General features: G+C 48.2%; 1 protein-coding gene across 1 annotated transcript; it reads left to right on the top strand.

Moving 5' to 3' along the window:
• Window positions 1-7,985: 7,985 nt before the first annotated feature.
• OSR1 (odd-skipped related transcription factor 1) lies at window positions 7,986-16,373 on the top strand. Its single transcript, XM_074820810.1, has 3 exons — window positions 7,986-8,456; window positions 13,891-14,583; window positions 15,140-16,373. Exons 2-3 carry the CDS (start codon window positions 13,937-13,939, stop codon window positions 15,273-15,275), a joined length of 783 nt encoding a protein of 260 aa, XP_074676911.1. The 5' UTR covers window positions 7,986-8,456; window positions 13,891-13,936; the 3' UTR covers window positions 15,276-16,373.
• The last annotated feature ends 245 nt before the right edge of the window (window positions 16,374-16,618 follow it).

The raw sequence follows: 16,618 nt of genomic DNA, 5'->3' as shown, positions 1-16,618 counted from the left end.
TAACGCTTAAAAAAGTTAAGAAAAACAAAGGGAATGCCATTTTTTTCTATAGCACTGGTATATATTTAGAAGCTGCTAAAAACAGGAAAGACATTGTGTGTGATTATACAACTAAAATTCTGATTTCATATATATTATCCTCAATAGGCCTCATTTTAGTGTTGTTCTAAATAATAAAATTCTTACCAGATCAGTATTTTTATGTACTTTAGCCGGACACTAGTTCTGTGTTAGTAGCAATAATACTTTCTGTTAAAATAACACCTTTCCACTGAGTACAAGCCAGGAAATTGAATCTGCAGTGACACAGTACTGCAGTTGTTAGATACTACTGTCACTGAAGTCAATCATAAAACCTCATATAGATTTCTGTGGAAGAAAACAGGAACCCCACAACTGCTTCGAAGTCACAGTCATGTCAACAGTGTATATGGCTAGGGATTAACTGGCCTCAAGCAATCATCATATTATAGAAGAGAGGGAGCATCAGGGGACTGATGTCATTGAATTAAAAATGTCCTTGTCCCCTGTGGAGGGTTGGCCATTGCATCTGCCAGTAGCGCTGGTCAATTAGCTGCAGAGCTGCAGCCAGCTGGACAGGAAGCGGTGTTGGGGTCACCAGCTATTGACAACACGTTTGTGTGTAGTGGGGAAGGTGACCCCAGCGCATGTGCCTTTAGTGCTGTAGTGGATTCCCCTGTCACTCTACAGGAGCTGAAATAGTGGCAGTCCCAAATACTCACTGAAATAGAGAATGTCCAAACCTGTTTTTAAAGTTGACCCCCATTGACTACTGGGCCAGGCTCTGACCTCCCTTGAAGGCTTTCCAAGGCCCAGGCACAGCATATTTAAAATACCACCCACATGTTTGAGCTGTAGGCTGTGAGTCAGCAGATCTGAGCCAGCAGAGCTGCCCCAGGAGCCTGTCCAAGGCTCCAGAGTGGGTTTGCGCAGGATCTTCACAATCTTCAGTGCTGCACACTTCTTCACTCTGCATTCTGTACTGAACAGGCATGGCAGCTGCTGCATCAAAGGGATGGAAACGAAATGCCCCAGTGCTCACAGTGCTGAAAAGAGGGTTGGAGTTCTGTGGCACAAACACTGGTCGAATCTCCCCTCATGTTACTGCACGTGGACTGAATGTGCCTTTGGGCTCTGGTGCCCAGGCTCTCAGGGTGAGGAGATACGAGTATTGGCAACTGGCTGAATTTAGAGCCTTGTTTCATTACTTCTCCCAGGATCTGTACAGTGAACAAAGCCTGAACAAGATCCCAAATGATTAGGATATAAACCTTGGAGTAGTTTGTATTGCTACCTCCACTCCTGCTAAGCCCAAAGGAGATGCTGAATTGCTGCCATGAAGTGTTGCTGTAATAAGTCCTAGGAAAAGCTTTTCCAACCACTTCTTGCACAGAAAAGGTTTCATTTTTCAGTTGTAACAAGAGTCTTGTCATGTAGGTGTATGATCTATCAACTACTGCTGGTATGTACTTTATTAGCTACTGAAGATAAAGGCTGATAAAAATGCAGAAATAGAAAATACTTATACCCATCCCATTTACTTTCAGGCAATGAATTGAGAAGCCTAATGGTCAATCAAAAAAAGAAAGTTTTCTCCGAGATGTGAATCAGATCTCAACATCCATTACGTTTATCTCCACTCTCTGAAGAATCTGGGAACCAACACTCCTAAATTATGTGCAACAGTTTAATTGGAAGAGTAACATGTCTGGACTGAGTTACAGGTATAGGTGAGGTCAGAGAATGAGTTTCCTCTGCTTTCAGGAAGTGCTGGATCCACTGGAGGTTACTAGCCCAATGTCACTGTGATGAAATCCCTCAAGGGAAGATAAATCTTCTGGAATCCTAATTCCAGTCCTGTGTTTGACAAGTCATGGCAAGCAAATGTTGCCTTCAATCCCCTAAAATTTATGAAGTCCTCCTTTAACCGTTAGTTATAGTAAATTTAAGCCTTATCAAATACATGTTATTCCAAAAATTTCAAAAGATAAAGGTGGCTGACATTCCTTGAATCAAAAAAGTACCCCTAATTCTATCGTGTATGCTGTAAAGCTGTCTGTCTTAATCTCTCTCTCTATCTCTACATATGTATACAAAGGTAATTTCCTTTTCTACGTGTATATATGTACATATGTATACATATGTACCTCTCCATACATAACTTCTTTTTTTATTCCCTACAAATAATTCTTTCACCTCTGTGAGATATCATTCTTGTGATCCTTTTTCTTAGCCAAACCTGAGCTGGATGAGTTGGAGGATACCCCTACTAAGTTTCCGGTCTAGTAGAAATGTATATTACATAGCAGTAGAGAAAGGACTTCTCTGTAAAACATGTGGCATAGGCATAACCCACAGCAAAATGATGTGATGTCCAGGCTTTGCTGGCATTCCACTTGAGCGTCCCAATTCACACTGGTCTTTGCCTCATAGGCCCATTCTGAGCTCATGTCACCAAAACCTTCGGTTCCTATGGGGTCATTAAATCCTTACTCAGTTTCCAGCAGATATGGGAATTGTGTGTGAGCGAATGTAGCGTACACAAATCATTCCAGCCACCCTTGTATTAAATGAACTTTTTTAAGAAGCTGGTTTTGACCTGATAGAATATAATGGTTTCAAGGGAACCATATAGCCATTACAATCCATCATATAAATGAATACTTAGGGACACCTAAATCCAAAGATTATTTGACTGTTATACATATACTTGCACAAAGAGGGCTGGAGGGTAGACCCCTCAAATCTGCAGTGAAAACATCTGTACTTTTAGGAATATGAGCACATACATAAACTTTCTCAGATTTCCAAAATGATCAGTTCATTTTAAATCAAAGTGATCCCCAGCATCAAATTACATTTTGGATGTATTGCTAGCAAATTATCAGTTTAGAAAAGCAAAGGAGTTTAGAATGACAAAAGGTATTTTATATGATCAGTTCTGATTGTGGACTCTGGCTTCTCTATAACCTGATGGTTTTTCACGTGTTATTAATTATTGTGTACTGTACTCCTTTAATATCTATGGCTGATACTGTAAAGCTGAGGAAAAGCAAGCAATACAAAATACTAAAATGTTCTCCAAACCCTGCTTTTGCTTCCTTTGGTTGTTCTCTTGTAATGTAAAAACAGATAAATGGTTTCCTCTTTCAAATACAACAAAAAGAAATGACTCCTGGGAGGAGCCCTGGGATGCCAAGTTTGAGCCTGGATTGAATTTTTATGACCACTGTAAAAACTCCTGAAAATAGGAAATTATAATGGAAATGCTGACTCTCACTGCAGCAGTGTGAGCAGCACCACCACAGCATTATTGGTGATCTAAAGGGGCTGGAAGTTAAAGTGGAATCATTTACACAACCGACTTCACACCACTTTGCAAACAAGGGGTGTGTGTATAGGGGTGGGGGAGATCTTGCGCTTAATTAGTTCCTTGCAAAATCCATTGTGATTCTTGAAGAAGACAAATCCCCTATCGCTCTATTCCGTGCTCTGGATTTTCTTTTCCAGTCCTCAGGAGTTGCTGGCAGAGCTGTGTCTCTGCTGGGTGACCAGCCGCGGTGGGGAAGGGGACGGGGCCGCGCCACGCCGTCATGCCTGCGCGGGCACCGGCGCGCTGCTTCCGCGCCGGCGGATCGATCCTCTCTGCAGCAGCTCGCTAGTGAAGAGCAGCAATATATTAAAGATCTGGGTCATATCTCAGCACCGCACTAAAAATAAAGCAAACGATTTCCCCCTCGCTAACAAAATGGAGATGCTTCAAAGTTTGGCTTTTATTTTCAGGGAGTCCTAGAAGTAGAAGTTAAAAAAAAAAAAAAAAAAAAAAAAGGCGAAAGTTGGCAGAACAAGGTTCTATCCATCTCTGTGCCGGCTTTAGTTTTGGGGGATGGGGGCGGGAGTTGCTATCAGAAGAGCATTTACTCGCACCGCGGGAGCAGTTTCCACCCGCGTTGTTTGCCGCTGTTCTTCCGTGTCTTGTCATTAGCAGCTCTTAAAATAATAAGGCTACATGGGACCTGAGGAGGGAACTGGGGGCCGGGAGAGAGGGGGGACCTGTTTCGGAAAGGGGGTGCGGGAGCAGGCGTCGGGCTCGGCCCCGACGGTCTCGTTTTCCTTCCTGGCCCTTTGTGGCTTCTCCCGTTTCCATCTGAGTCCGGTTTATCCCGGCGAGGGGGAGGAGGACGGTCAGAGCCCGCACACTCTCATCCTTCACCGCGGTCAACACCAAAGCCGCAGCAAGAGGAAAAACCGGGCAAAGCGAAGGGAAGCAGAAAAAGAATTAGAAAATTACATATATATAAGTGTATATATATAGCCGCCACGTGCCACTGATAACCAGGGGGCTTGTCTCGGGGGGGGACACCTTGCCCGGGGAGGTCAAGGGGGGGACGCTGCCGTGCACTTGTGCCTCCTCCTTCCTGCGTGTCTGCCGCCGGGGCTGGCTCCGTCCCTCCCAGGGAAGCTCCGGGCGCGGCGAGGCTTTGGAAACGCCGCCGAGCAGAGCCGGCTGCTCTGCCCTGCTCCTCGCTCCCTTCCCCCGGGAGGTCTGGGAACTGCAGGGCTGCCGACCGGAGGCAGCTCTGACCAGCCATCCCCCCCCGCCACTGCCGCGTTGCGGGGGGCGAGATGTTTGCTGGACTCCGGGCGGCGATCGCAGCCCTTGAAACCCGCCGAGCAGACAAACATCCCCACCCTGCCCCGCCGGACCCGCTCCTCCTCGCACCCCCCGCCAGGCGCCCGCAGCTGATGCTTCGCGAGTGGCACGGTCCTTTCTCCTCAATAAAAGATTTTTCAAGGGACGAGCGCCGTTCCCCGGTGGGGCGAAAGTCCCACGGAAGCAAAAGGGAGTTTTATCCTGCACATGGCTATGGTATGGGGCCGGGAATCGTTATTCTTTCAAAGGTGAAGCGGGTCCCGAAGGTGAAGCCGGGTGCCCCAGCTGAAGGAGGGAAGAGGAAGAGCAGTCAGGCTGTGCAGCCCCCTCCCAGCACACGGCTAGGTGCCTCCAGGGATGCCCCGCATCCACGGGAGCTCAAACCAGAGGAGGAGCGATCCCCAGTACCTGCGCTGCGCAGGACTAGCCCTTGAACCCAGAACTCGTTGGAGACGAGGTGACAAGCGCAGCAGGCTCCCTACGGGACGGAAGGGGAAATGCCCTCCGATGCGCTCCCCGTGACCCCTAAGTCTGCTCCCCAGGTGGGGCACGAAGCCGCCCCCTCGGCACCGGCACCGGACCGGCGGCGTGGCGGGGCGGCAGCGCTCGGCGCCGGCCCCGGCGCTGCGGGCGGGGACCGGGGAGGCAGCCCCGGTGTGGTGGCCGGCTGGTGCTGTCCGGGACGCTGCTCCCCGAAAAAAGGGGGGTACAACCCGGGGGGGCCTTCACCTTGCAGATGCGAGGGGCAGGATTGGGACGGGGATGGTTTTGGGAAGGGGATACAGGTGGGAAGTAGGGATGGGGGCTCCGGTCTCCCCAGTCACCCCACAGATTTCTCTTGAAACGAATTGGGTTTCGCTGTCACGTCTAAACCCTACAAACGTGGCTGGCTTTGGGAGCAGATGCCTTGACTTTTTACGAGTCTCTTGAAGTTGTAACATTCCTAATCGAGAGCAGATCTTCGCTGTGGAAAAGCTCAGCGTATTCCCTGCGTGTCAGTGCTAATAGTGGTTTTGTATCCCGTTCCCGGTATTAGGTTCCCCACCGTTACAAGTTGACATAATGCAAATTAGCAAGGGACATCATAAAAATTCATCCGAGAATAAAGGTTTTGGAACAGCATACTCTTCATAACTTAAACACCAGATATTTAAACCAAATGCACTTAACAAGACGGTTAACCTGAAACTTCAGTTCAATCGCCAGTGGGTTGACAAGTCCAAATATTTTTATTTTTTAACAAATACGTAAATATCAGGCTATACGTTATCCAGGCAACTTTCAGCGACAGCTTCCAGTAATGCTCTGGGATAGAGTAATATCTCAACGACCCCCTTTGATTATAAACTAATTTTGAGTGTGAACAATTTTTTGTGCCTCCCTCCCCCCTAGACACTGAGATCTTTTGCTGCCCTTTATTTCGATGTTTAAGTATTTATTTCGGAATGATGATTTCTGTAACTGGAAATCCTCTTTTTTTTTTTTTTTTTTTTTCCCCCTTAAAGGTAGCACGTGCAGGTATCGTTGCTGTCGTTGTGTTTACCATCTCAACTAATCCGCTGCTTCTCTGAAGAGAACTGCGATTTTTGTTTTATTAATGCACGCACCCACCCCCAGCTATACCAAGATTCTTCCCCTGGGAAAAGAGAAATCTCCAGTCTGTTTCTTGGTTTGGGGATCGCATATCTTCGGTCTGTTTCTTGGTTTGGGGACAGTTGGGGATCTTACATTCGTATTCTGACAACAGGACTTGAAAACTATTTTTGAAAATGAGAACTTATTCGAAGGCATTAACTTGCAGCATCCAGCACAGGATCGCACTCTCGACCTTTCCAGCCACAGAACAGGAATAAAAGTGCTAGGTTTTGGGTTTGGGAGCTTTTTTTGTTTGTTTGTTTGTTTGTGGGTGTTGGGGTTTTTTTTTTTTTTTGGGGGGGGGGAGGGGGAAGTAATACTAAAGAAAGAGAGGAAGAAAGAAAATAACATCACGAAATGCGAGAGAACTGAAGAAGCCGGGATGAGGGAACGTCTTTGCTTCGCCTCTGCCTCATAAAAATGCCACTCGTATACAAAAGGAGGGAACGAAAATCGCTTCGCCTGCCCAGAGCAGTGAGCAGTATCGGACCCCAGACTCTTCCCAGAAATAGAAATGTCTGGGGGATGAAATGGCAATGCTAGGGCTTACTTCGCCATGCTACTGTGGTGATCATGAACGCTTACTCCGCAGGATGATAACGTAGTGTTTTCTTGTTGCTGTTTTGTCGATTTTTTTTGTTTGTTTTTCCTTCGGAGATGGGCAAAAATCAGTGTAACAACGGCAGTGACATGAACACTAAAAAAACACATGCGTGTCCCTGAGCACGGTACCGTGTTATCCTGACGGATCTGTCTTCGCTAGCGTATTATATTACCCTGGTTTCTCGGGACAATGTAATACACCCAAGCAATTTTTCCCCCTTCACGGATCTAAAGGAGTGTGAATGGATGGATGAATAGAAAAACAAACAAGCAAGGAGATTATGGCCTCAGGATTAATTATAAAGCACGTTTAACCTTTTTCTTTCGAGGGTTATTTTGCTTTGTCTGCTTCGCCCGGGTAGTCTGACTCCCCCCGGACCCAAGCAGGGCTCTGCAGCTCTCGATCCGCGGGGAACCCGCGGGACTTCGCACGCCGCGGAAACCTTCCCGGGGTGCGGGGAGAGACCGTCCCGGGCTGTGGAAGGAGGTACAGGAGGAAGGCACCCAGGTCAGGGGCGCTGGGGCGGAAAGTGGGGACCAGGAGGGATGCTGGGGCGGGGGGAGGAAGCGGCTCTAACCCGGGGGTGGACCCCTCACAGGTAAGCGGCTCCTGGGATCTAATCTGAGGATCTTCTCAGAGAGAAAGAACAATTTACGATCCCCAAATCCTCCCGGAGGGAGCAGATCCCTCCCTCCAGCCTCCCCCCAGTTTTGTTTGTTTGGGTTTTTTTTTCCCATCTTTCTTTCTGCCTTTCTCTCCCTCCCTGCCTGGGCAGGTCCCGGTGAGTCCTGTCCCACGGCTCGCAGCGAGGCCAGCCGAGAGCGGTGCGGTGCGGAGCGGCACCCCCCCCCCCGCCCCCCGCCCCCGGCTCCCCGCCGTGGAGCAGCGCGGATCTGCACGAGGACACCCCCCCTCCGGTCCCCCCCGGGAGGCTGCTCCGCTGCGGGGGGCCGCACGTAGCGGGCCCCGGGGAGATGCCCCGGGGGAGGCTGCGGGAGCGGGGCGGGGGGGCGAGATCACACGTTTGCGGGCTGCGAGCCCCGGGCTGCTGCGCCTCCAGGAGAAGCGGGTTGAAAAGTTGGTTCTTCCCAGCCAGAAACTTTCTCTCTGCGTGCGCATGCCCGGAGTGTGGTGGGAGGTTGAGGGGGGAGCTGGGAGGGGGGGTTGAAATAAGGAGGAGGCTGGAGGGAAGGGATCGGTTCAGTCTGAGCTCGGCTGCTCCCGGGCGCGTTTGCACTCCGGCACACGCAGGCGGCGCCGGGAGCGGGAGGAGGGAGAGCGGCTCCGTCCGGGGCTCCGGACACCTGGCCCGGCTGCTCGCTCGGATCTGCCCGGCCCCGCTGGAGGAGCAGCGGGGTGGGGTGGGGAGAGAGCTGTGCCCCCCAGGGCCAGCAGAGACACTGACCTAGCCCAACCTCTTCCTTTTTTTTTTTTTTTTTTTTTTTTTCCCCTATTATTTTTTCTATTATTTTATTTTACCAGCTCCAATTTAGCCCAGGATCTTTTAACTGCTGCCAGCGGTGGAGCGCAGATCGGGATTAGGTAAATAAAAAGAACAACTCGTTTTGTTTGGTTTTTGTTTTGCCAAGCCTCGGGGGTTGGGGATATCAATCCAAACACCTCCTTTTCTCTCCCTCTTTTCTCTCTTTCTTTCTCTCTCTTCCCCCATCCCCTCCCATCATGCCCTGGATGGTGCAGAAGTGGGGACACTGTGGTGCACGTGAGGAGGACTGCTCTCCTTGGGGCGGGCGGAGGGCTGGGGGAAGCCTTCACATGGGGCTCGGATATTTTGATGCTATTTAAAGATTTGCCTTCCCCTTTCAAAGTTGTTTATCCCCCCTTGCGGAGGAGCCGTGTTTTTAACCCGAGCTAAAAATGACACATATGAGCTGCAAACCAGAAGCCTGAATGTCCTTTACGGACTTGAACGTCCAGCTTCTCTCCTCTCTATTCTTTGCTTTCCTTTTCTTTTATTTGCTTTTCTCTTCCCTTCTTTCTGTTCTTTCTTTCTTTCTGATCTTTCTGCCTCTCTTAATCCATTTTTAGTGTTTTAGGGTCCGAGAAGCCTTCTCTGTTTTCTCCCAAGGCCGTAACAGAACTGAATCTGATGTTTATATTTGTCTGAATGGATCGAAACAAGTTCAGCGTAGGGAGAGACTGAGTTTCTCTCGAGGCCGAGCCTATAAAGTCTCAGTGCAAAGCCGAGGATTAGGATATAGTTGTTATAGTTGGCTTTTGGGAGGGAAACCATAAAAATCGAGCATTTTGGAGATTACCGTAGGCGCTGCGGGAATTGCCCGATAAAAGGCGAGCGGGGCTGGAGGGCAGAGCCGTGTCCCGGACAGGTGCACAGCGTAGGTCCAGTTTAGCAAGTCCGAAGCCAACCGAGAAAAAGGGCCAACCCCTAAACATAGCGCGGAGCGCGGGCCCCCGCGGCAGCGCCGCGCAGCTCCGCGGGGGGAACCCGCCTGCGGGGTGGCCGCGGCGGCACCGCCTCGGCCGGCCGGGCCTGGGGATGAGGCTCGGCGCCCTGCGGGACCGTCACCCCGAAAAGGTTTTGTCCCCCCACCCGTGGCCGTGGGAAGCGAGGAGCACAGAGGGGAGAAATCCTCCCCGCCGGCGGGAGGGAAGAAGGAGGATTCATTCGTGCGCAGGGGAGGCACCGGGCGTTTCTCCAGGGAGAAAGCGAGAATGAACCTTGTGCTGGGGGCCTTTCTGTACCCGAGGGGATTAACAAACCACACACACACGCGAAACTCCCAAAGCGACCTAAAAACTTCTGCAGGGAGAGGACTGAGGGGCCTGGCCCCTGCGGCCACCCCGCCGGCACCCACCCGCGCCCGGCGAGCCCGCCGTGGGGCTGCGCTCGCCCGTGGCCCTCGCAGCCTCGGTCCCTCCAGGATGCGGATTTGTTGTTGTTGTTTGGGATAAAGGCTGCCCTGGGCAGTGTAGCGATCGCCGGGGCAGTCGGACCCCGGTTGTTATTATTATTATTACTCTTATTACTGCGAGACTAAAATCCGCCGCATTCATCCGCATTCGCAATGGTGGTCTGGAGAAACTTGTCAACACTGATTTCGTGATAAAATGTGAATGATGATTTTATAAGGATTGAGCGGAGATATCCAAGGCACATGCTGACTGAGTCCTTCCAGTCCTCATTAATGTTAGCAATTAACTCTTTCACGCTCAATTAGCCCCGAATAAACCTGCTTTAATAGATTCTGCACACTTCATTAATATTTTGAATAAATCTGTGCTGAACAATGCACTTTATTCCTCAAGAGCACCACGCTCGAATAATGCGGAGCGAAAGGGCAATTTTATTCCCTTTCCGGTTAGTTTCCCAAACACAGATAAATTGCAAGCTCTATTTGCTCGCTTAAACTGATAGGAAGGGAAAATCTCGTCCCCTCAAAGGGGACAAAAAAAGTAGCCGACCTGGTGGCAAAATGCTGCACACCGATGCGGTGCAGCCGAAAGAACAGGGCTACCAGACTTTAAAGGATTCAGGCAAAACAGGGGGACTTTTTTTGACAGATGAACCTGATTGCTGCAGTTCGAGTCTATCGCAAGAATGCAGCATTTTATGCCCGCTACTTTATCATGTTTGTAAAAATAAGCAACGTTCTCAGGGTAATTTACCTCCTCCATTCTTCCATGTGGAACTAATTAGCAAACCTCATTATTTATGAGTCAGGTATTTAATGTAACAAATATCCCTTTCAAAGGACACATCGGAAATTGATAATTCAAGGTAGAAAGGAAAAATACCGACTAGCCACAAGATTACTTAAAAATCCATTTAATTTCGCCCCTTGCTATGCTACCAGCAAAAAGCCGGCTGGATTTTTTTTTTCTTTCTTTTTTTTTTTTTTTTTTTTTTTCTGGCGTATAGGGGAGGTAGAATTTAATCTGGAAGGTTAAGATTACAATGGTCTTAAAACAATGGCAACTGGACAATAGCATTACCGTATCTTCAAGCAGGACAAAGGGTAAGAAAGCTGGAGACAGATGTAGTCTTTCAAGTTTATGATCTTATTTTGCAGAGTAAATTTATCTTGGCATGAGTGGGTTTTGTTTCAGTCAGAACACAAGTGGTTTGTTCTTAATTACTTACCGAGCTAGTTTGTGTTAAAAAACAAAACCCCGCACATTTTTATTATGATGGGGGAATTCAAGCAGAGAACTCGTGGGGTCTTCTTCTGTAAAAAAAAAAAAAAAAAAAAAAAATAGAAAAGAAGCCCCGATAACGATCTGTTTACATGAAACAGAATTAAAGGTGGAGGTGACACCGAAATCAAAGAAACATCGATCTCTCTGCGGGCAAGAGAGAGGAGAGTTACTGCGCTGTGAAACACGCTCGCTTTGATGTCCTGGAGAGAGGGGACTTCTTCATGAAATACTCTGCTCTTCATCTGTATTTTTGACTATCCCGGTCGCACAGAGCAAAAGTGTAGCTTACATTTCTGGAAAAGTGCCAAGAAACTTGTAGTAACGTGAACACTCTGCTCCCACCTCCCCTTTTCTTCTTCTTTCTTTCTTTCTTTTTTTTTTTTTTTAAATCTTTTTCTTTTCCCCTTGTTTTCTTTCTTTTTATTTTCTTTTTCTTTTCTGAAAAATAATAGAACTGCTCTAGTAAAAAACCGCGGGCGCAATGGATGCTATTATGACCCGACTATATTTCTCCTTGGTTTCTGCTCCCTTCCTCGTTTGGAAAATCGAAAGAGTTTTTTAAATGTTATCGAACAAGAATTTACCCAAATTGTCATATTAGAGTTTTTCTTACATATTTCATATTAAATGTTTTCTAAACAAAGAAGAAAGAAAGAGGAATAAGCCCAGAAATTAACTCAGTTTGCAATAGCATGTTTCATGCTTGAGAGATCTAGGACTACCTAGAAAGGAAAATAGACATGGAGCCGTTGTGACAGACAGGTACCGGGACAAGAGTGTTTTCCACGCACTTTATTCTCGGGGTCATTGATTGAGGCATTTGTGCTGCAAAGTGGACACACCTAGAGTATGGGCAGCACTAACAAAATAAAAAAACATTTTTCCAGTTGCACAACAACGGTCTGGTTGGTTCATGGGTCCTAAATAGTTTTTTTTTAAAAAAAAAAAAAAAAAAAAAAAAGAGAAGGAGGAGAGGGAGGAGAATGTAATGTGTGCATTTTTCAATCAGCCACTATCCAAAATGTATCCAATTAAAAAAGGCAAAATGTCACAGTCTCTCATTCTGGGTCACCACGATGGAATTCCTCTAAGTTTTGGGTCTCTCTTCCTGCTGCTGATTTATGTAAACTGGTGTGAAAGGTGGACCCGGCATATAGAGCTGCTCAGTGTAAGCTTCTCCTTCGCACACCCTCCCAGCCACAGCTCCTCAGTCCAGGCAACAGTCCACATATAAATCAGATTTGTTTCCCTGGTCTTTAGACCTCTTCCACCACCAATTTCCACCCTCCCAACCCTCCAGCCCAGAGGGACAGTTACTGCTCTGCAGCACTTCGCTGCCTCCTTTTCTCCAAAGGGGCTTTCCTCTTCACGTGGGGATGAACTCCAGGCTGAGTGCTGCGAGGATCCTGCTGGGACCCTGTGGGGTTCTTGTGGGGATCCTAGGGTGACTCAGCAGGAACCCCTGCAGAGGGGATCTTATGAGGGCCCTGTGGGGATCCTGTGGGAACCCTGCAGCAAATCTGTGGGGATACAATGAGCACCCTGTGGGGACTTTACAGGGACCCTGTGGGGATCCTGCTGGAAAACAGCCCCACAGAGAGCAAATCTTGGAGTTCGCTGGGGGGAAAGCAAATATAAACTGTGGGCTGTGGAGTAAGGAGGAGGCTTCCTGAGCTGTGGGGATGCGACGCCTCCAAAAGCCGTGGGTGCTCTCTTACACCCACAAAGAGGAGAAGCTGTGTCCCCACCACTAACCCTGGGGAGGCATCTCCTGCCAAATGGTTGACAGCAGCTGGGCCTGAATGTGCAGGCAGGGCCAGATGTGCCTCGATGCTGCTGCCTGGTAGCATTTTCCCCTCCGCCTTGTGGGGTGGAATGGGTAGGGATCTGGCCCAGAGGAGGGGCTGGGGGCTTGGCGGGACCCTGAGACACAGAGTAAAGTGGTGGCACCCAGCCCAGGGAAGGGCTGCGGCCCTGCGGCCCTGCAGCTGGTGGGCTGGGTGTCCCCATGGGAAGGATCCCTCCAGCCCTCGCCTTTTTGCCTTTTGAAGGGTTCTAATTAAGCGATTGCCTAGATTAGGATGTGGGCTTGAAGCCAGGCACTTCCCCCTGGGGAGAGCAAATGGCACTTCAGATTTGTCACCCAAACTCAGCATTTTCCCCTTTCTTTTTGCAGTACATAAGAGGGAGGGCTGTTAGCTGGTATTTCCCCCCAAAAAAATTTTGGGGGATTTTCTTTTTTTGAATGAGGGAGGACGTGCTGTTCTGAGCACCCAACTGCCTCCACCACCCCAGAGGCAGAGGCTTGACTGAGGCCAGACCACAGGGAGCTCAGCGACCCAGGGGCAGCGAGCTCTCTGCACCCCCTCCCTGTGTCACCTCAAGGGTCAGGGCGAAAGGCAGTTTTTGTGGATAGATGCAGTGGGCAGTATGCCACTATTTTCTGAAGGCTGAGGGCTCCCAGGAAGGGATTTTAAATTAATGAGATAAGCCTGAGCTTGGTGGGCTAAAAGGGCATCTCTTTGCTGTCCCTGTGCAGAGGATCATTGGAGGGATGCTCTTGCGGGGTGAATGACTGTGTATGGGGTAAAACTGTTGTGTGCAAGGGATGGGGAGAGGGAGAGTTTGGAGACCTGTGGGGAAATGCTTGCAAACAAGAGCTGGTCAGGCCTCTCCAAGTCCAAGGCCTCCTCCTGTGGTTTTGGAGAAGGACATTAAGGGGTTAGGTGAGAAATTCCCTCTGCTTTTATTTGTATAAATCCACCTCTCCCTCTTCCCCCCCTCCATCTTTATTTTCCAGATCTTTTCCTCCCCTGTTCCCAAGATCCTCCTCCTGAGCGGCCACCATGGGAAGTAAGACCCTGCCGGCCCCAGTGCCTATCCATCCTTCCCTCCAGCTCACCAACTACTCCTTCCTGCAAGCGTTCAACGGGCTGCCCGCTGTGCCCTCTGACCACCTCTCCAACCTCTACGGCTTCAGTGCCCTGCACGCCGTACACCTGCACCAGTGGACTTTGGGGTACCCGGCCATGCATCTGCCCCGCTCCTCCTTCTCCAAAGTGCCCAGTGTGTCAAGCCTGGTGGATGCACGGTTCCAGCTGCCAACTTTCCCACTCTTCCCACATGTCATCCAGCCCAAGCAAGAGGCCACCAATGTGACCCTCAAAGCCAAACCCCGCTTCGACTTTGCCAACTTAGCAGTGGCTGCCACACAAGAGGACCACTCTAAACTGGGACAGGCAGACAGTCAGGGCTCACCCCCAGGGCTGGGGTCTTTGCTTGAGGTGACTAAACTCTCTCCAGAGAAGAAACCCACGCGAGGAAGGTTACCGTCCAAAACCAAGAAGGAGTTCGTGTGTAAATTCTGTGGCAGGCACTTCACCAAGTCCTACAACCTTTTGATCCACGAAAGAACCCATACTGATGAACGGCCCTACACATGTGACATTTGCCACAAGGCCTTCAGAAGACAGGATCACCTGAGGGATCACAGGTAACGACTCTTCTTCTCCCGTCCTTTTTTTCCTTGTTATCCCCTTGTTATCCACCTACACTCATGAAGGTGCTTATAAGAAAAGTCACATCCCTGGCCAGCCGGCAGTGTTACCTCTAGGTTTTCCTCTGCCCACTGCTGGTGGAGGAGACCAGATAACCCACTTTGGAAAACAGGCCTGTTGTTGTACTCACTCACCCTGCAAAAATGACTTGCACAACCTCCTTCTTAGCTTTCACAGATGTTTTCGCCCTCCGTTTGCATCGTCTTGTGTCCTCTGCTTTTGTGATCATTCAGAAGTGTAATGAAAACACGCAGCCTGATGACCCCGAAGTTAGAGAGAAGCTCTTTATTCCCAAGAAAGGCACCCTGTAAGCCTCCAACAGCCCCCTCTCTTCTTGCATGCACACACACGGATGATTGCCCGAGTACTGCACTCCAGCACTCTCAGTCTCAGCAGTAGGTGTAAAAAGCTGCAGCGTGTTCTCCATCAGGTAGCTCACTGCTGTGTTTAGGCTGGTTATTTCTGACCTCTCAATTGTTTTTCTCTCCCTAGATATATCCATTCTAAAGAAAAGCCTTTTAAGTGTCAAGAATGTGGGAAAGGATTTTGCCAGTCCAGAACACTAGCTGTCCACAAGACACTGCACACGCAAGTAAAGGAACTGAAACCTGCCAAACTTAAGTGCTGAATCTCCAACTTCTATGAACTTTTCCTCCCCTTCAGACTTTACACCAAAACCAGAGCAGAAACAAAACTTTCAGGATGGGAGCACTGGACTTTGTGTTTTGTTTTTGTTTGTACTTTAAAAAGAGTAAAATCTGCACCCACCCTCCCGCCCAAGCAACTAATTTCCTAAGTCGTGGGTGAAAAGATTATTTTGCATCTAAAATATACATGAATGATGCAGAGTGCTAGCTGACTTGTGTGGCTTTGATAAACTTTATGCCAAAAGGTGGTGCTCACGTGTTGGACAGGAGTCTCTTTAAAACCAAACAAAAACCCACAAGCCCCCCTCCCCCCCAATCCCAAGAAAAAACCCCAAAATCGTAGCTTCCAAAAGTATTACTTTTTTTAAAAAAACCCAACCTCTTATTTTATACTTTTTTTGACTGTATAAAGCTTCTTATTTTTACACTTCAGGAAATACAGAGAATTCTGGAAGACGATTAAGAACTGAAAACGGTGGTTTCTCATCACAGCACCATTAGGACAAGAAGGGCAACTTGCAAATCTCATTTGCTAGTTTGTCTTCTTAAAAGGAGAAGAAAATTAATGTTTGGAAATGACCTAAATCTCTCAAGTGGGGAATCCTATCATGCGCTAGAAAACGCATCCAGATCTTAGAGCTGCGGGTCCCCAGTGTCTGGGACAAATCAGTGTTCAAGGGACATGGAGACCTTTTTCTTTGCCTTGTGATCTAGTGCGCTGTGAGGAGGTTTGTAACTTGTGGACTTATTTAAAAAAAACCCAGAGGAAAGAAAGATGGCAATACATCAAACTGACAGTATGCACAACGTGGTTTTAGTGGTACTTTAAAGTCTTCGTGCGTCATGATGAGAGAGAACAAATCTCAACCTGAGAGCGTATTTTTTTAAATGCTGGCTTTCTGAACAGTGTATTCAAATTAAGAGACATTCCAATAAGTTTTGTTTATTAAAAAAAAATAAAAATTGTATGGCTGTTTGGCACTTTATGCTGATTATTGGTAATTGACATTTATCACTGGATTGTGTGTGTTTTTTAAGTATTAAAATAAATCGTTATTTTACAGGCAAGTCTGCATGGACTACATATGTGTTCATTTGGTTTCTGGTCTCTTCCTTAGCTAAGCCTCACTGTCAATATTCAGAAACTTTTTTTTTTTTTCTTTTGCGTTAACTTGGTATTTCCTCAGTGCTTGTTTCTACCAGCCTTGGAAAGTCTGGATCCTTCCTTTACGCATAAGCTTTCCTCCTTCTCATTTTTTTTATAATTTCCCCCCCCCTCCTTTTTTCTTTCTTTTTTTTTTAATCTTTTTTTTTTCTCCTTTTT

Source organism: Strix aluco, chromosome 3, assembly GCF_031877795.1.
Source record: "Strix aluco isolate bStrAlu1 chromosome 3, bStrAlu1.hap1, whole genome shotgun sequence".
Lineage (NCBI taxonomy): Eukaryota > Metazoa > Chordata > Aves > Strigiformes > Strigidae > Strix > Strix aluco.
Note: the sequence above shows the minus strand (reverse complement) of the source record. Positions and strands in the feature narration are given on the sequence as shown.